At 40.2% G+C, this 19,948-nt stretch overlaps 1 protein-coding gene and 1 pseudogene across 1 annotated transcript; one reads left to right on the top strand and one right to left on the bottom strand.

Annotated features, from left to right (window-relative positions):
• Positions 1 to 6,639: 6,639 nt before the first annotated feature.
• Positions 6,640 to 9,939, bottom strand: GUCA2B (guanylate cyclase activator 2B). Its single transcript, XM_074305468.1, has 3 exons — positions 9,739 to 9,939; positions 8,162 to 8,351; positions 6,640 to 7,320 (listed from the first exon to the last, which is right to left on the bottom strand). Exons 1-3 carry the CDS (start codon positions 9,817 to 9,819, stop codon positions 7,256 to 7,258), a joined length of 336 nt encoding a protein of 111 aa, XP_074161569.1. The 5' UTR covers positions 9,820 to 9,939; the 3' UTR covers positions 6,640 to 7,255.
• Positions 9,940 to 11,171: 1,232 nt separating this feature from the next.
• On the top strand, positions 11,172 to 16,858 carry LOC141562528 (F-actin-capping protein subunit alpha-1 pseudogene; annotated as a pseudogene).
• The last annotated feature ends 3,090 nt before the right edge of the window (positions 16,859 to 19,948 follow it).

The following is a 19,948-nucleotide window of genomic DNA, read 5'->3' as shown; positions in this document are numbered from 1 at the left end:
TGGGTTCTTTTAAAATTGAGTCATAAACAATTATTATAAGGCGTTCTTTTATTTATAACATTTAATTTTAGGCCTCTTTATTGTTTTGAAAACTTTACACCAGCTAATATTCTGTGGCTGTAACCCAAGTAAAATTATTGTGGTCAATATCTATCTTTATTCTATTTCCCATTTTTGAGAGTTAGTATTATGTTTGAATAGGTCAGGTTGATGTTTTCATTACCAGCTTTAATGTCTTCTTAGCTCTATCCTTTTTTATTCAATCATTCATTTATTTTTACAAGCCTTTATCATCTTTCTTCCAATTCCCCCTCTAACTGAACCATTAAAAATGAAAAACAAAAACCTTATGACCAATATATATAGTTCAGCAACATGAATCCACAGATCAGCCATGTCCCCCCAAGCATGAATTTGAGCTCATCACCATTCTGGTAGATATGCTCCATCTTCAGTCCTCTGGACTTGTGGTTTATCATTGCATTGTTCAGAGTTGTTTTCCTAAATAATTCAATGTTATTCCTTTTTTTCTAATTTGCCTTTGATTTTGCCTTTTGAGCAAAATAATGAATTTGATTATATGTGGACTGCTGATCCTAATATGATGACTACATCAGAAATAGGCAATTCCTGCTTATAAACAAAAGAGGCAATTGGGGTTAAGTGACTTGCCCAGGGTCACACAGCCAGGAAGTGTTCAATGTCTGAGACCAGATTTGAACTAAGGTCCTCCTGACTTCAGGCCTGATGCTCTATCCACTGCATCATCTAGCTGCCTCCAACTATAATTTTTTTTTTGGTGATGTTATTTGGTGATCACCATTCTTAGTACCTCTTCCTGCTCTTTTTGAGGAAAATATTCATAGTTTATATACATGAAACCTCTGGGCTTCTGACCTTTTTTATTTCATTTAGCTGTGCTGTAGTTTGCCATGTTATCTTGTAGCTACTTCCTTTAGATCAACAAATATCAAAGTCTGTCACTGACTTGGTGGATCTTTTCAAGTTGTTTGCACAGTTTCTCCTCCACTCTCTGTAACAGATATTACACATATTTTGCAGCATCACAGAGTATCAGAGTTGGAGGAAACCATCCTGACCTACCAGAAATCAGGATTAAATGAGGTAATATATGTAAAATGTTTTATAAACCTTAAAGTATTAACTATTATGAGAGTGAGCTAATACAATAATGGTCAACAACCTGGATTTTGAGGCCCTTCCGTGCCTTCACTCCATTTATCATTGCCCTTCCTAGAAATGAGGCCCAGGGCTGAGTGTTCTTGACCTCCCAGCCCCGAGCCTCTCGTAAGCCACTCCAGGGTGATACCGGCTCTCTCGGCTGCCAGGTCGCACTGCTGACTCATGCTGAGCTTGTAGTCCACTGTAACCCCAAGATTCCTTCAGACATACAAGCCACATCTCTCCCCTCATGGATGAATTTCACTGAATCACAGAATTCCCTCGGAGCCACCTAGTGCAAAACATCCCTTCCCTGAGATTCGTGGGAATCTCAGTCCATTTGTAGGGGATGTGTCATGCTACTGATTTAAATCTGTCCTGATACTAAAAGCTGATCAGATTCAGTCCCCTCCTTTTACAAACCAGAAAACTGGAGCCCAGAGAGATCAAGTGGCTAAGTGGTAGGGGTAGTGGCAAAGATGGGATTTGAAGCCAGGTCTTCTGACTCCAAAGCCAAAGTTCTTTTTGCATGTCACATGCTGTCTCACCTGTCCGCTGCTCTTTGTTCTTACCTCTGGGGCCAAACAGAACGAGTCTAATCCCCTCCTCTCCTCATGCCCTTTCGAGTATTTCTTCTATAGGTTAAGCATGTCTGCTTCCTTCAACCAATCCTCCTATGACATGTACTCCAGGCCCAGCGCCATCATGGTTCTCCTCCAGTTCATCCGTATTCTCCTTAAACTGCATAACTCAGATTTATACACAGTATTCAAAATGTGAATTTTGACTTTATGATACCCAAGGTAAAGCTTCACATTTATCCCCATAGAATTTAATTTAATTAATTCAGCCCAATGCACTAAACTGTTAAGATTCTTTGAGATCCTGATTTTTGTCATCCAGAGTTCTTGCTATCCCTCCCTGCCTTGAATCAACGGCAAATTTAATTGGCTTGCTGTCAATGCCTTTATCTAAGTCATTGATTAAAAAAATTAAGGAGTACAGGACTAAGAGGAGATCTCTGGAATATTCTACTGGAAACTTTCCTCCAAATTGTCATTGAACCATTAAGAATTACTTGAAATCACACATGTTTATCATATATTGGATTACTTACTATCTAGGGGAGGGAAGAGGAGAAAAAAGAGGGAGAAAAATTTGGGACACAAGGTTTTGCAAGGGTGAATCTTGAAAACTATCTTTAAGTATATTTTGAAAATAAAAAGCTATTATTTTTTAATTATTTGAAATCTAGCCATCTAACCAGTTCTGAGTATATCACATTGCATTCATATCTAACATATATTTATATTTATATCTATGTGTGTATTATTACATAGCTATAGCCATCCATATTTTTATATGCATTTGTATACATACCTACCTACTCAGATATATGTGTCTATATGTGTGTGTGTGTGTGTGTGTGTGTGTGTCCAGAAGAATAGTATAATAACAGCTAGCATTCACATAGCACCTTAAGGTGTGCAAAATATTTTATAAATATTACCTCATTTAGTTGTCATAATGATCCTGGGAGAGAGATACTACTATTATCCATATTTTATAAATGAGGAACTGAGACAGAGATCATGGGACTTGCCCAGGTCACACAGTTAGTTAAGTATCTGAAGCTAGACTTGAACTCAAGAGTTTTTCTGCTTCAGGTACAATGCTCTATCCACTGCACTATCCAGTTGCCTCAAGCATGAGATACTTTATCAATAGCTTTGCTAGAATGTAGGGCAAACCATCCACAGAATTTTCTTTATCTACTAGTTTAGCAATCCTGTCAAAAAAAAAAAAAAAAAAAAAAGGAATGTGGTTAGTCTGGTATGACCTGTTCTTGATGAAGTGATGCTGGTTCTTTGTAATCATTGCTTCTTTTTTTTTAGGTATTCAACAGCCATCTCTCTAATTGTTCATTGTAGTTTTCTCAGGAATTAATGTCAAGTTCACTGACTTGTACACTATTCATTCTGACCTTTTCCTTTCTTTGAAAACAGTGATATCATTTGACCTTCTCTGATCTTGTGCTCTCCTTCCCTATATTCTTTCAAAGATCTCTGACCATAGCTTAGTAAACACATCTGCTAATTTATTGAGGACCCAAGGATATATAGCTCATCTGAGTCCAGTGACTTGAACTTTCAATATAAACTTGGTACTCTCTTATTAGATTCAAATTTAAAAAATTATGAATCTGACAAATCTAAACACGTCCAAATACTAGGAAGAGAAGAAAAAAAGAGAACTGTATTTTTTTTAAAAGCAATGTTATTTAACAGTATATATAGTAATCTGCTTGTCTATGGCTCCTTATTTTTGAAGTAACTGCTCTCTTCTATGAATTTTAATTCAATTTTATTAATGTTTTCTCTGTGTCTTTGTCTCTCTGTTCTATCTTTTTCTCTTTTACTCCCTTTTTGGTGAAGGGAAAGAAGGGAATTACTATCATTAGCAAATCACAGAATCTACAAAATCATAGAATGTGAGAATATGCTACTTGATGTATAACTAAATTTAGGATTAATGTGCCTAAGAAACATGAATATGTTTCTTATATGTGAATATATATGAAGAATATAGAAAAAACAGGAAGACATATGAACTGATACATTCTAACACAAGTAGAACCAGAAACACAAAATATATACAATGACAATAACAAAATACAAAGAACAATCTAATTATCTACAATTTCCTGTAGATATAATGGCCAAACTTCATCCAACTGAAGAGTTGAGATAATGTACCTACCTCATTTCATTACACAAGAGATAAGAAAATATGCCTCTTTATAAAGGTGGTGGACTATGGGTGTGTAATACTCTATAATGCTGTCAGACTTGGTTGAGTATTGGCTAGTTCTTCTGAGCTATTTTTCTCAGCTTCTTTTAAAAAATCATAATAAGTATAAGAATAGAGTTAAAACACTCAACCCACTTAGTCTCAATATTTGGCAGCCAAAAACATATTTTGGTCATTCACCAGGTGTGAACAAGACTGGGTTTCTCAGGAGCCTCAGGACTTCAGGAAGTCTGTTTGGATTGTCTGAAAGTCTTGGTCCCATCCCTTTGGGACTGTATAAACTAGTTGGAATTAGTGGTGATCTAGTGGAGAGTATTCCAGCCAAATCCCTGAGAAGGAACCATTTGAGGGGCAGAGAGGGAGAGGAAAGCTGGCTTTCAGACTTTGGCTTTCCCACAAAGTCCAGAGAGGACTTTGGGAGCTTTGATAAGTCTAAAGAAATTGGGGCTTTCCATCTTCCCTTAGGTATCCTAACAGCAATTACATCTGGCAAGAGGTAGGGCAGTTTCTTGGAACAGCTCATGGCAATATCTGCATGGAGAGCAAAGGATGAACTGGACACAGATTCAAAGCTCCTTAAAGAACTAAGCAGAAGAAAACGATGGCTCACTCAAGAGAGTGAGGCTGGTGATTTAAATCCAGTTTACTTATAAGACATGGCATCTTCTTTCTGGTATTATGGTCCTCTTCAAGAAGGAAGGATAAACAATAAACTGTGAGAAGTAGTAACTGCCCCACTGGGCACCCCACGGGCAGTTCCTTTCTTCCTATAAATTGATAATCATGAGGAAAAGTACACTAATAAAACTTGCAAGCTATACAACACCACACCTAACACTTCAGTGTTTACTAGATTACTGAGGAGATGTAATAGCCACAGTATAAGTGAGAATTAGGATATTTGCCCCAGTGCATAAGCTACAAGAGGAATGGTTTGCTGGATAGAAGAGAAAAGGATATTTTCGGAAATTAATATGACATAAAAAGTTACATAAAATATTTAAGAGGGAGAGAAAGCTTAGATGGCAAATGTATTTAAGTATTTGGAATTGTCCTATGGAAGAGGAATAAATGCTCTATATTCCTCTAGAAATAAGAACTAGAAGCAAATGTATTTAATATTGAAACTGTCCTAAGGAAGAGGGAATAAGTGCTCTATTTTCCCCTAGATGGAAGACCTGAAGCATCTAAAGGAGTACATTTTTCAAAGAGGTAGATTTAGGTTTTCTTTTATTATAATGATCTCAAAGTGAAATTGACTGTCCCAGATGGTAGTGAGGCAATCATCACTAGAGATCTTTAAGAGAAGACTGGCTGACCACCTGTTGGAAATGTTGTGAAGGTGATTTCTGCTCAGGTTCAGGTTGAATTAGATATCATTTGAAGAACTTTTGTACTCCATTGAGTCCCATGGGGAAATAATGACAGAACTCACTTGACTGATAAAAAGGGATAACATATGGAAAATGTTTTACAAAATTTAACGTGCTACATAAGTGCTACCTCTATTATTATTATTAGCAGCTAGGTGACACAGTGGAGAAGACCTGGAGTTAGGAGAACCTGAGTTCAAATCTAGCCTCAGATACTTATCAGTTGTGTAAACTTGGACAAATCACTCACCCCTGTCTGCTCAATTTTCTCATTTGTAAAATGAGGTGGAGTAGGAAATGGCAAACTGTTCCAGTATCTTTGCCAAGTCCATGGAGTCATCATTTAGAGTAACAACATGGGCAAAGTCCATGGAGTCATCATGTAGAGTAACAACAACAACAATTATCATTATACTCCCCTTTTCTGATAACCCATCTCCCCCTAGTTTTTCCCAGACTTCTCTAGGGAGCCTGAACCTAGTGAAGAACACCTTTACACAGGAGCACAATAGAGAATCACTTTGATGATGAGATGTGAGGGTCCATCTTCCCTAAGGAAATTTTGGATGAATGCATCAAAGGCCAATGTTAAAATTAAGAGCATAAAAAGAAGGTAAGCTTTGGAAAATGAGATTCCGGGAGGAAGGTTGGGTATTCAGAACTAGCTACCAAAATACGAGTTATGAGATGGTGTAAAGGTATTATATAGGTAGGAGTAAGGAGATCCATGGTGTCAGGGAAAAGGTTCAGGGAATGAAAGTAAGATGGGGTGAGGTGTTGAGGAACAATTTCATTTATTCACTTGCCTGCTGCAAACAGGGCCAGATGGAAATTATATAGCCTCTTGGGTTTGTAGCTATTAAATACTTGTTGAGTAAATGAAGGAAAAAAATGAATATATATATACATGAATGAATGAAACATCCTCTCCTTCAGCCCATAAATTATCCCTCCCATCATCAGCTAGCTCCTCCAGTACCCCTGGGAGCCATGCTTACGAGTTTCAGAAAGAGAGATTTTAGTTTACTATAAAGAGAAAACTTCTTAACCATTAGCAAAGTCCCCAAGTGGAATGGGCAGTCCATTAAGGCTTCTTGGATAATTGGAAGAGAACAGGAAATGCTCTCTCTGGTCTAATCCCTCTAATCCTAATCGACTAGTGAGTCTTTAGTGCTTCCTTCATCAAACCAAGAAATGCACTTGGGCCTTTGGTTTACACAAAGCTTCGGTCTCCTTGCTCCCTTAGCCCCCAGCAATGGAAAACACTTCCTCGTTTCTCAGCATATTTATAAATTCTTTATTCACTGGCTAGCAGGGTTCCAGAAGTTTGGGGCTCAATAGGAAGTCTGCCTGAGATTGCATGAGGAAAACTCATCAAGGGCAGGAGTTGTGACTGCTTAAATTTCTTTGTCCAAGGTTCAGCTCCAAATGATGACAACTCCCCACAAAGGGTGCTGCTGCTGGTCTCGAAGATGATGGGGGTGATGATGGAAATGGAGGCCCTTCTATCACCATGAGGATATTTCTTCCTCTGGGCTGTGGTGGTATGGGAATGTGGGAGAAGGGGGGCTGTGCTGGCCTTGGTCTTCTCCACCTGTGGCTTCCTCCAGGCCTTGCTTCAGGTTCCTGATGGCGTTGGGGGTGAGGTATCAGTTTAGCACCATGGCTCAACTTGGCTCAGCTTGTAGTACTTCCTGACCAGACCTGCTAGGGCCCTCAGACATCACTTCTGGAGAGATGCCCCTCCTTCATCAGACATAGCTTAGAGAAGATGGGAATCCAGCACTTTCCCCTGTGTGTGAGGTGGGATGGGAGCAGGGAAGGAAGTCAGGATGGGGAAAAGGCAGAATCAGCAGCGATTCACTGGAGTGGGGAGGACTGATGCTGTCTCAGTAGTAACAGCCTGTGCAGGCCACATTTACACAAATTTCACAGTCATCTTGGGCGATGTCTCCTAGAGAAGATATAAAAAAAAATAAATAAATAAAGTCAAGGGGATTAAAAATTGACTGGATTTGGGCAGGGAAAGCTGACTAAAGTAAAGAGAACAAAGAAATTGATATGAAATGAAAGTTTATGGGGAGGGATGAAATGAAGGTCAGGTTAATAAATTGGGCCCCCCAAAAAAGCTTGGAGCTATTATTTTATAGATGAGGAAGCTAAGGTTATATAAGTTCAGTGACTTGCTTAAGTGCACTTTGCAAGTAAGCTGCAAGTATGAGATTTGAATGCAGGTCTTCCTCAATTCCAAGCCCAACATTCTATTCACCACATTATGCTCCCTTAAGGCAGGAGGAGGAGTAAATCATAGATGGTGAAGAGCTCTGATTTGGGATAGGGGGAGGAGATGAAGAAGGGTGAGCCATAGATAAGCCAGAGGATACTAGAGAGGTGAGATGAGGACCTAGAAGATGACAGAGAAGTGAGGAAGAATGGAGAGGTGAGAGGATGAAAGGAGGATCATAGTAAGTTAGGGGAGAGTAATAAGAGACAATTGAAAAGAGGAAATGTGGGAGGAGCTAAACAGTGAATTGAAGATAACAGAAGTAGGATAAAGAGAGATACAGAACACTAGGAGATCTTATGGATCGGGAAACTGAGATAGAAGAGGCAGTGGGATTTGCCCAAGGTCACACAAGTAGAAGAGACAGTATCTGAGCACTCCAGCTCCAGGATACTTTATCATTATGCAGAGGGGGAAATAATGAGATGAGGAGAAATAAAGACGGTGAAGAGGGGGCTCATCCATCAAACTCAACCACCCAAGGAGTATGTGGGGTGGGAAGGGCACATACTCAGGGCTCTGAAGATGTTGGCAGCTTGGTGATTCTCACAGATTGGCTGGAGGTCGGCGGGCAGTGCTGGATTGTTGCACAAGATGGCCAGGTTCCCCTGGGCTTTTATTTGGATACTCAAATCCTGAGATGGCTCCAAGAGTTCATCCAACTTCTTCACAGACTCCAGCCTCACCTGGTGGTCTCCATACTGAGGGCAGAGAAGGAAAGGGTTAGAACCTCTTTCAGCCCCACCCCAACAGGGAGGCTCTGGGGACAGGACTGAGGAGCAGAGAATGGGGCAGCTGGGCAGCTGGGGCACTGTAGACATCCCTAGTCAAGGGACACACCCTCAGTTTGTTTCCTAGAAAGACTAGGCTAGAACCCTGGGCCTCTTCAGGACAATGACAGGACAAGAGCAGACCAGCAGGTGCAGGGATGGGCAGAGGCTGCCCTCTTTCTCCAGGAAGGACAAGGTGGTAGGGTGGTTAGGACACTGAACTTGGATTCAGGAAAAGCTGGATTCAAACCAATGGACTAGCCATGTAACCCTGGGAAGGTAACAGCATATGCCAAATAAGAGAAGTTAGACTCACTAGCATCTTAGGCCCCTTCAGCCTTAAGACTGGAGACTAAAAATCAAAATGAATTCGTAAAGAGCTAATTTGGCTTATCCACCTTGAGAGAAAGAGCTGATGAACTCTGACTATGGCTCTCCCCTCCTCCCCCTGAACTTTCTACTTTCCAGTTAGGAGGCAGGGGATTCCCACTCTGAATGAAGTTTATAGCCCTCCACCCTCAGAATCTAGGGAGGGAGGACCTTCCTGGGAATTACTCCCCCAGACACTATTATTGCCTCCAAACCCTTTCTGCACATACCGGGATCCAAGGACTAGCCCTTGACCTATTAAAATAATAAGGGCTTCAAAATCTGCCAAACACTTATCACAAAAACCCAGGGTTGAAAGTGTGAATATCACTCCCACTTTATAGAAGAAGAAACTGAGTGACTGTTGGGGTGACGGAGTCTGAGCTGGGATTTGAACTCAGGACCTCTGACTCCAAGTCAGCCACCGTTATGCTAGCTAATTGCAGGGAGGAAGCTGAAGGGGAATGTGTGAGGATCTGGGGGTGGGGCAGTCCCCGGCAGGAGTCTCCTAAGCAGCAAAGTCTCGATCTCCCCGGACCTTGGAAGGAGGACTTTTAGTGGGGCCGGTTCCTGGCTGTGCCGGGCTCCTCCCCTCCTTGTTTATCAGAGAAGGGAAAAGGAGGCAGAAGCCCCGCTCGGTCCTGGAAATGGTCTTAGAGCCGGAGGCCGGAGTCCCGAAGCTCCCCACAGCAGCAGGGGGCTCCGCCCCGACGAATACAGAACAGCGAGGCTCCGGCCTTCCCCGAGGCAGGAGCACGACGGTAGGCCGGCTTGCCTCCCACCTGGCTTACCTGTCCCTTTCTACCTGCGCCGGGATCCTGCCTTTGCAGGAAAACTCCCTCCCCTCCTCCCTGCTCTGGAGACGGACGCTGCGTAAGGATTATGGCCCTGTCTTCCCCTCGGAACCCAGGACAGGGCAGGGCTGGAGCCAGAGCCCAGCAGGTCTCACCTTGATGAAGACGGACTGGGTGTTCTGGGCCAGAACCAAGAACACGGCAGCGACCGCCACGGGGAACGCCGGGACCTTCATGCCAGCTTACAGTCGGCTTCCCTCGGGTCTTCCTCTCCTTCACCTCCTACCTTTCACCCTGCCTTCTCTCCCGGGCTTTTAAAGTCCCGACAATGGCTTCTTGGTAACTTATTAATCGTCTGTCAAAGAAGGAGGGAAGTGTCCCTCCAAGGGCGGCGCCGGGGGGTAGGAGGCAGGGTTCATCCAAGCTGGCTCTGGGCCAGGCACAGACCTGAGTCCCTGAGGGGAGCAGGAGTGTGATAAGAGCTGATTTCAGTGGCTTCATTTTCTACCTGGCTTCTTGTATCACAGCCTCATACCCCCACCTTAAGGTGCCTTGTCCCCACGGGGGCAAGGGGATTTCTCACCTATTGGGTTGTCAGTAAATTATTATAATAATAATCGTATTTCCTAAACCAAAAATCGAGATATGTAGTCACTTTCTAACTTGTCCCAAACTTGTTCTTTCTTTTTATATTAATTTCATTTTTTAAAAATTAATCAAAAATTATTAGTTTAACTTTTAAAATTTTATTATTTATTTTTAAATTTAAATTTTTGAGTTCCAAATTCTTTCTCTTCTTCCCACCCCCTCAGCCATTGAGTCCTCAACACACTGAGAAGGCAAGTGATTTCATAAATCAAAAATCGAGATATGTAGTCACTTTCTAACTTTTCCCATACTTGTTCTTTCTTTATATTAACCCCAGTGAGGGGATTTCTCACCTATTGGGCTGTCAGTAAATTATTATAATGATTGTTTTGCATGAACCAAAAATCAAGCTATGTAGTTAGTTTCAAGCTTTCCCCAAACTTTAGAAAATCAATAAAAATTATTACTTTAAATTTTTTACACTTATTCTTTATTTTTAAATTTAAATTTTGAGTTCCAAAGTCTCTTTTCCTCCCACACCCTCAGCCATTCAATCTTCAACTCACTGAGAAGATAAGCAATATAATATTAATTATATATATGAAGGCATATATCCCATATTTCCATTTAGCCATATTGCAAAAAAAGTGAGAAAATTATACTTCAATTTGCACTGAGAGTTCATCAGCTCTTTCTCTGGAGGTGGATAGCTCAAATTTGTTCTTTACAAACTCATTTTGATTTCTAGGCTCTAATCCAGGGGTTCTCAAACTCCAGCCAGTGGGCCAAATGTGCCCTCTGAGGACGTTTATGTGGCCCACTGGGTTATGGCAAATGGGCTGAGGGACGGAGACAGAGTGTGAGCTTTTGTTTTTACTATAGTCCGGCCCTCCAACAGTCTGAGGGACAGTGAACTGGCCCCCTGTTTAAAAAGTTTGAGGACCACTGCATAATCCATCAATTCTACCCAGTCCTGATTCCTTTTGAATGACTTTGGGTAATGAAGGCAGGTTGGTGCAGTACATAGGGACCTGGGCTGGAAACCAGGAGGGATCTGGCTTTAAATCCCATCTCAGACACTTATGAACTATTTCCCTCTGGGCAAGTCATGTAACTTGTCACTTCCATCACATAAAAATGAGAAAGTTGGACTCCAGAGTTTGAACCTTCCATCTATAAATCCATAATTCTATGAGCTGTAACTCTAAGGTATGGGAATCAAGGAGACAAATGAACCAGGAGGCTAAGGAATGAAAAGGGGACCATTGTTATATTGAAATTTTCAAAAGCAAGGGCAGAATTGGGGTAGAGATTAAAACTGGGAGCTGAGTTTGAAAATACTTTAAAATGATGGAAGATGATGTGGAAATCATAATAAAAGATGATGATAAAAATTTGGAGAGTGATATAGATAGATGGGATGAATCTCAGAGGAGGAGAGGTCACTGAGTGATGGAGGCAGAAATGGCAGAGGGGAGCAAGGGGGATTCAGGCTTCTCCCTGTATCCTAGCTGTCAAGTTTCATTTGCATCCATATTAATCTCCTTGTCTTCTCTATCAGAATAATCAAAGTTCCATTCTGGAGAACTTCTCTTACCTCTTCACCTGGTTTCCAAGTAAGAGAGTGAAGCAAAATTGAGCTGGGAGCAGCTGCCAATAACCCTAACAAGGGAACCAGTCTTCTAGTTTGAGGCTGCCTGTAGGCAAGGAGAGCCTAGACCTCCGGCTGGTGTTCCTTGCACAAACTTTTATGCTGCAGCTGTGGAGATGATTACTTTGGAAAGAAAGATCATGGAGTCATAGACTTAAAACTGTCAAATTCAGCTTCTTCATTATATAGTTGAAGCAATTGAAGCACAGAGTTTGAGTGAATTGCATATATATATATATATGTGTGTGTGTGTGTGTGTGTGTGTGTGTGTGTGTGTGTGTGAATTGCTCACATACTTGTGAGGATGGAAAACAGGATTAGATAATCCAGTGCCCTTTCCACTAAGCCATTTAGAACTGGACAAATGGCCAGATTCAAAGAGTTTATTTATGTCAATTTGGAGGAAGGTCTTTGATGGAGGGATTTTTTATTGTAACCTTGGTTCTGTGTTGGCTATAGGGTGTAGTAGGTGGACTGGTATTGGAACTGGGTCAGGAAGATCTATATTCAATAAGCTGTGGTACAATGGGAAAGCTACTCTACTCCTCCAAAGGAATTTAAATTTTGATAGCTGAAATCTACCATGATATTTTGAGCCTGGGATCAAGCCTAAATCCAAATCACCTTAGCTGTCCTTAATTGACCAACAATGTCCCAGGCCAAGCTCCACTTGGTCATCGTTTAGTTCTGATTTGCCCAGATAAAGATAGAGAAGGCACATTTATCAAATTTGCAATATTTGCAAGGATATTTGATCCATGTAATAACTATGGATGTTCCTTCTGTTGATGACATTGGCCACACATTTTGTGGGATATTAGTGAACCACATGGGTTGGCCACTGATATTCCCTTGCTGTCCAAGCTCTTCCTGGTCTTCTGAGGGTCACATGACCAGCATTCTCTATAGCCTCTTCTAATAAATCCTCCATCTGTCTTTCACATGAAAGGCTATCCCTTTTCCTGCTCTTTCGTTGCCCTTCCAGGGTTCTGCCAAGTAGGATAAACTTTACCTTATTTTCTTATAGCATTTTCTCCTGGATGGTCTTGTCCCTCAAGGACTTCTTACGCACATTGCCGTGAGACATGTTCATGGATAGGGATGCTAGACAGCTCTAAGTGTCATTGACTCTTTATCTAGGATTTAATGTTATAATCTATAATCGATCTACCTATCTATATATAATCTATATATAAGAACCACCTTCTTAAACTGTGTTTGCAATCCCATATGGGGTTTCATAACTGAAAGTGGGAGTTGCATAACTGTGATATATTATCAGTAAATGTTTGATTTGTATACCTATGTTATATACCTATATGCCCAGAGTCCTGTAAACATTTCTCGGGTTAAAAAGGATCATGAGTAGAAAATGTTTAAGAAGCCCTAATCTAGGGGATGCCAGTTGTTACGATCTACAGTGGAAATGGGGATAGTATTACTTGTACCAAATAAGGCCCCAGGTGGGAACAGTATCACTGTGCCTTAAAGGCATTGAACTCCAGAATGGGAATTTCATACCCCAAGAGGCCATAGCAGGCCTTTCAGCTATAACCAATTGCAGGGAGGTAATATGAGTAGCATTCCACCTTGTCCACAAAAGCAAATGGAGATCTTGTTTTCAGCAAAACCCTACCTTTCTCTCTTCCATTATGGCCCTCAAACATTCTCTACTGCCCACGCTACTTTAGCCTCTTGTGGCTGTATAGGCTTCCAATTGCTCCTTTTTACCCCTCTGGATATAGTGACTTCACTAACCTAATTGCTATCCAGGTATTCTCACCAGTAGCTCTGCTGGCAAAATTCTCCCTAGCCTCCAAAGTACCCAGCTCTTGTCTCTCCCAGTTTCCCGCTGACTGTGGTACATGTGTCTTGTCAGTCTCAATATTCCTAGGCAATGGCTAATTAATAAGAGTCCTATTTTTTGTTTTCAGTTGGGGAATGAGTTGAGAATAATGAGTAGATAGAGATGGATTTCTGTTTTCACAGCAGATCTCATTATGATTCATTTCTAGCTGAATCCTCCCCCTTCCATATTTTTGTCATGGGTGCCACTTTACTTTGTTTCTCCTTCTATCCCATCTTTCACTCAGTTGCCGAATTGAATTCTAGCTTTGTTTTGATGATATATAATTAGTCATTATAGTATAAGGTCATCACCTTACATAAATCATCACCATGTTTTCAGCTTCTTTGAGGAATTTTAAAAAACTGTTTTGTTAGCTAGATGCCATAGTGACACAGAATCACCAAAACTTGAGTTCAGATCCTGCCTCAGACATTTATTAGCTGTGTACCCCTGAGAAAGTTATTTAACTTCTCATAGCTTCCGTCTCCTTATCTGTAAAATAGAGATAAATGTTGTGAAGGTCAAATATTATTTCATCTTATCTCATACTTTAAAATGTCTATGTACATTAATTTAATTCAATTAATTATTCAAATCAATAAATTATTAATCAGTTAAAATTAATAAATTAAATTAAAATATATACAAATATGTATTGGGAGAAGTATTCAAAAAAATTTAATGAGATTCAAAATCAGAAAAGTTTAAAGACTATTGCCCTAGGAGAATGATTCTCCAGTCCATTTCTCTTGGTCTAGTTGTATCTTGCTCATCATTTCCCAAAGGTCCCCCTCTTTTATTGACTCAGAGAACTGGACAGAAAAGCAAAGGAACCCTACCTGAAATGTAGGCCATAGATTACCGGGGATGCCTCAATAATGCATGTCCTAATATGCTATTAATGTGCTAATCTGCTTCCTTTCAAAGGACTTCGTGTTTAAATCATCACAGAGGATAAGCTGTGTTTTTGCTGTAGAGTCCACCATTGAACATTGAGCCCCAATTGAATGAGTTCTATACACTACCACCAGATTGAGTGGACCCCAATTGTACAGTCCTTGACCCTGCTGTACACCTAGAGTGCTTAGCTATTGTGAAGCAAAATAAGCTTCAGCATCCCTTGTTTGATCTCAGAAGAAAATCCTCTGTTGAATAGTTATTCTCCTGTTAGCTGAGAAAAATTACCTTCTCCAAAGGGATTCCAGCTTGACATATCAGCCCTTTGTCTTTTTCTTTCTTCCAACACAACCATCTTTATAGCTGTCGCCTAAGAAACATTTTTAGGAAAACCAGCCCCAAAGCCTAGGCTCTCTTGTGGTTTTCATAGGCAGACTCAGAGGGACAGAGATGCTGATATCCTTGTTAGGGCCCTTAGTGGCAGAGAGTGTTGTCCTGTTTTCACAGTTCAGCTCCCCTGCTTCCTTGACTACTAACATGTTCTACAGAATTTGAGAGAGAACCTAAACTCTTTGAAATCCAATCTCCCAAAATCTGTTAAACAAATTAGGTAGATAGGTAGGTAGATAGAACATGTACAATGTATATATTCATAGGTGTCTACATGCATATACATAACAAATCAATATACACATGCATGCATATGTCACACGATCTCAGATCACAGAATCATCAGTCTTAAACTGGAAGGGACCTCAGAGATCATCCTCTTCCTCTTCTCCTTGTCTATTTTACAGTTAAGGAAACTGAGGCCCAGGAATATTGTTTCTAGTGCCTAAGATCCAACAGATAGTATTAGAAATAAGTTTTGAACTCAGATCTTTTGCCTTCAGAGTCAGAGAACCTGCTTACCTGGAACAAGAGTTGGCTTTCTCACTTTACCTTTTGAAGAATGAAATTAATATCAAAGGTAAGTCAAGTTTCCAACAGTTGCTGTGCTTTTGGCAGAGAGAGTGAGAGCACTGGCAAATGTTTTCACTGCTATATTTCCAGAATCTCTGAAGGACTTGAGGGGACATTTTGTCCAACCAATACCAAAGAAGGAATCCTTGCTACAAAATCCTTGGGTGAGCATCCAATCTCTGCAGAAATATTGGGAGCACATACTGTCTCCTAAGGATTTTTGATTGATCTGATTATTAGAGAGTTTTTTCTCATATTGAGCTCAAATTTGCTTCTCCACAGATTTTCAACCTTTTAAACTTTTTTTTAGTTTTAACTTTTTTTTCTGAGACATGATTGCCTAAACCTAAGGTCTTCTCTGAAGAATCAGCTCCCTTTGGAAGATGGATGTTATTTGAGTTAAAGACTTTCATAGCATATCACTACCAGAAGACACCATAAGGATCATTTTTTTTTCACTTAAAAAACATGCTTAGAGCAGCTCAAGGTGTCTGACTTCAAGGATCAGGTTTCAGATGAGTTAACAGTATGGATAGCTTCCTAGTTCATCACTCATGCTTCCCCAAGAGAATGTAATGAAATGTTTAATGATGTCTGGTTGCTATTTAACAATGACAGTCTTCCCAGGAAAGGGGAAGTGCCTGCATTTGCCCAATTTAATTTGGATCCGTTCACTCTGGTGAAGATAGAAGGAGATGATGATCAGGTTTTAATTACAGAACTATGATGACCTGGGTTATGGCAGGTTTTTAGATCCAAGAAATAGTTTCCTTTAAGTCTGATCATTTATGGAAAAAAGCAAGTCACCTCCTACCTGAGGACATAGATGATATCATGGAAAGAATCCTGTGATTGTGCATTAAGGACTTATGTGAAAAATCCTAATTCCAATCAATGGCTTCTGTACTGTTTATGCTAAAATTGTAGATGGACAGAAAACTGTTATTGCCTGTACTGAGAGCTACCAATTTCAACCTAAAAAGGTTGGAGATCAGAGTAGATATTGGCCCTCATACCACCCATGGCTCAAATGATTGGAGTGCTACAGATCCAAGTCCATTATCATGAAGATGGCAATGTTCAGTTGTTTAGTTATAAAGATGTACAGGATTCAATAACTATTACTGATGATGTATGAGTTGTCAAGGAATTTATTAAACTCAGAACATACCAAACATACCAAAAATGAGTATCAAACTGCAATTAGTGAGAACTATCAGATGTCACACTCAGGATCTTGTACCGGCAACTTCCAGTCACCTGTACCAAAATCAACTGGAACAAGACTCAGCTACAAGAATGGCCCCCCAAAACCCCAAATGCTTAAGGCTGAAAGTGAAATATTCCAATATGAAGTTTTCAGCATTCACCTTTGCAAAATCTTGTTTTCCAAATTTTTCTCCCTTCTCCCCTCCCCAGACAACAAGCAATCCAATATAGGTTAAACATCTTCATACAATTACTATAGGAGGAGATTGTATATGAAACTGGTAATCTAATAAAGTAGAACTTGCTTTTATTATCAAGTATATAATAAATTCTACATGTAGCTTTCAAAGCTGTTCTGCATCTGCGATTTCTTCTGTTCTCTCTCTCTCTCTCTCTCTCTCTTTCTCCCTCCTTCCCTTCTTCCCTCCTTCCCTCCTTCCCTCCTTCCCTCCTTCCTCTTAGGAGGGGTAGTTCTTATTTCTACTCTTTATCTCTTCCCTTCCACTGGGGAAAAAAAAAGAAGAGTAAAAGCCTTGAAACAGATATGTGTAATAAAGCAAAACAAATTCCCACATTGGCCATGATCAGAAAAGTATGTTTCATCCTACATCCCCTAAGGCTGTCCCTTTGCCCTGCAAGTATGTTGACAACATGTTTCATTATTGGAATCGGTTTATGGTTATATTGATCAGAATTCTAAAATCTTTTGAAATGACTTTTTTCTTTACAATGGTGTTGCTATTGTATAAGTTGCCCTCTTGACAATATCCTCATCTTACAGATAAGGAAATCAAGGCTCAGATTTTCATTAAAAAATTTTTTTATTAAAGCTTTTTATTTACAAAGCATATTCATGAGTAATTTTTCCAACCCTTGCAAAACTTTTTGTTCCGAATTTTCCCTGTCTTCCCCCTACCCCTATCCCTAACTGGCAGGTAGTCCAATACATGTTAAATATGTTGAAATATATGTTAGATCTAATATATATATATATATATATGCATATATATATATATATATATATATGTATACAGCTATCTTGTTGCACAAGAAAAATCAGATCAAGAAGGAAGAAAAAGAAAAACTGGGAAAGAAAACAAAACGCAAGCAAATAACAACAGAGAGAGTGAGAATGCTGTTATGGTCCACACTTAGTCCCCACAGTCCTCTCTCTGGGTGGAGATGGCTCTCTTCATCACTGAACAAGTGGAACTGGTTTGAATCCACTCATTGTTGAAGAGAGTCATGTCCATCAGAATTGATCATTGTATAGTCTTGTTGTTGCCATGTATAATGATCTCCTGGTCCTGTTCATTTCATTTAGAGGCTCAGATTTTCCAAAGATTCACTGGGTTAGGGACAGAGCTAGAACTATAGCCCTAAGTCACTGTTCTCTATCCCACTCATGACTAAACCTCCACAGGGATTTCATATTAGGTCAGCTATACTGAAGCCTGGGGGCCAGAACAGAAATCCTATCCTCATAGCCTTGTCCTTGCTTCCTCATTCTTATTTTTGCCACTTTCAGCAAGATCAGCCCAGGGTAGACTTCAGTCCCCTAGGTCTGAGTGCTATGAGGTGACGTCTCTCTCCCATCATGTGTCTCTTCAGCCACGTGTCCTTCTTTCATCTGCAATGTGACTTTCCCAACCAGGGAGCCCCAGCATAGCCCTACTTCATCATTCAAAACTGCCTTCTAATCTCTTCCCCTATCTCTCGTAGGAACTGCCTTCCTATCTATCAAACTAAACTTGTTCCTAGCTGGAACTGGAAACTGCTCAGTCCATCATATGCCTGACTTTTATGGGGGGAAGTAGCTGTGTTATTTATACACCATGGAACTCTCCCCAGCCCTTACCCTCTTAGAACCTAATCTCTTTGCACACACCTCTAATTTTACACAGGATGACGCTTTTGAGGGTGTCATTGTTGTGTAAATGGGCGTCAGAGTGCAAGCCCAGGCTAGACCCTGCCAATTCCCCTCCCTCCAGTCTGGTGTTTCTTCCTGTCTGTCCCACCCACAAGGCATTCTAACATTGACTTCTAGAATACAGTGATCACTGACTCCAGGACTTGGGAATGGTGGCTATGCTTCCACTGCCAAATGATTTTTTCTGGTGGTTCTGATGGTGGAAGAAACTCTGGATTTGGTGGGAATGTCTGTCTGCTCTCCAGCCCTATTACTTATAAGGCAGATCTCTTCTTCTCTTTGACCTCAGCTTCTTCCCTTGAAAAATAACAGGGGTGTGTGTGTGTGTGTGTGCATGCACAAGTGCACAGTGCAGGTCTGTGCAGAATCATCGCATTTCAGAGATGGAAGTGACCATGATGGCCACTTAGTCCTACTTACAATTGACAAAGAATGCCCGCTACAATGATCACTCATTCAAGCATTTCCACCATCATTTTTCAGCTGATGGCCAAAGGAGTCATTTTTTTATATTGTTTTAGCTTTTATAAAAATTTAAATTTATTTATTTGTTCATGCATTTATAATTGATCCCACCTCTATTAAAAACATCACTAAAAGAAATGTTTTGAAAAATAAAACACATCTGATGCAACAAAACAGATTCTGAAATTGGCCATACCCCCAAGTTGTGTCCTTCGCTTTCCAAATTCATCACCTCCCTGGTAAGAAATGAGGGGTCTATTTCATTTTTAGTCTTCCAATCTCAAAGTTTATCACTACATTGATCCGAGTTCTAAAGTCTTTCAAAGCTGTTTTTCTCTATAATATGGTGGCAGTCGTATGAATTGTTGTCTTGCTTCTGTTCACTTTGATCAGTATCAGTTCATAGACTTCTTTCTAGTTTCTCCTAAACTGTCCATTTCATCATTTCTTATGTTACTATAAGATTTTGTTACATTTTCATACGGTGATTTATGTAACCATTCCCTAATTTTAGGATAGTTTCTTTGTTTCTAATTTTGTCCTACTATGAAAAGAACTTCTAGGAATATTTTTGTGCAGTATGATTTCTTTTCTTCTTTCTTTGATCTCTTTGGGATATGGGGTTAGTAGTAACACAGAAATGGATTTATAGGTCAAAAAGCCTGCACAGTTTAGAGATTTTTTTAGGAGAGGTGGGCAGAGTTCTAAATTGTTTTCCAGAATAGCAAGACAGATTCACAGTTCTACAGTGTACTAGTATTTCTTCAACAAGCATTTACTAAATACCAAATCCTATGCTAAATACTGGAGACA

The sequence above is a fragment of the Sminthopsis crassicaudata genome, chromosome 3 (genome assembly GCF_048593235.1).
Source record: "Sminthopsis crassicaudata isolate SCR6 chromosome 3, ASM4859323v1, whole genome shotgun sequence".
NCBI classification, from domain to species: domain Eukaryota; kingdom Metazoa; phylum Chordata; class Mammalia; order Dasyuromorphia; family Dasyuridae; genus Sminthopsis; species Sminthopsis crassicaudata.
Note: the sequence above shows the minus strand (reverse complement) of the source record. Positions and strands in the feature narration are given on the sequence as shown.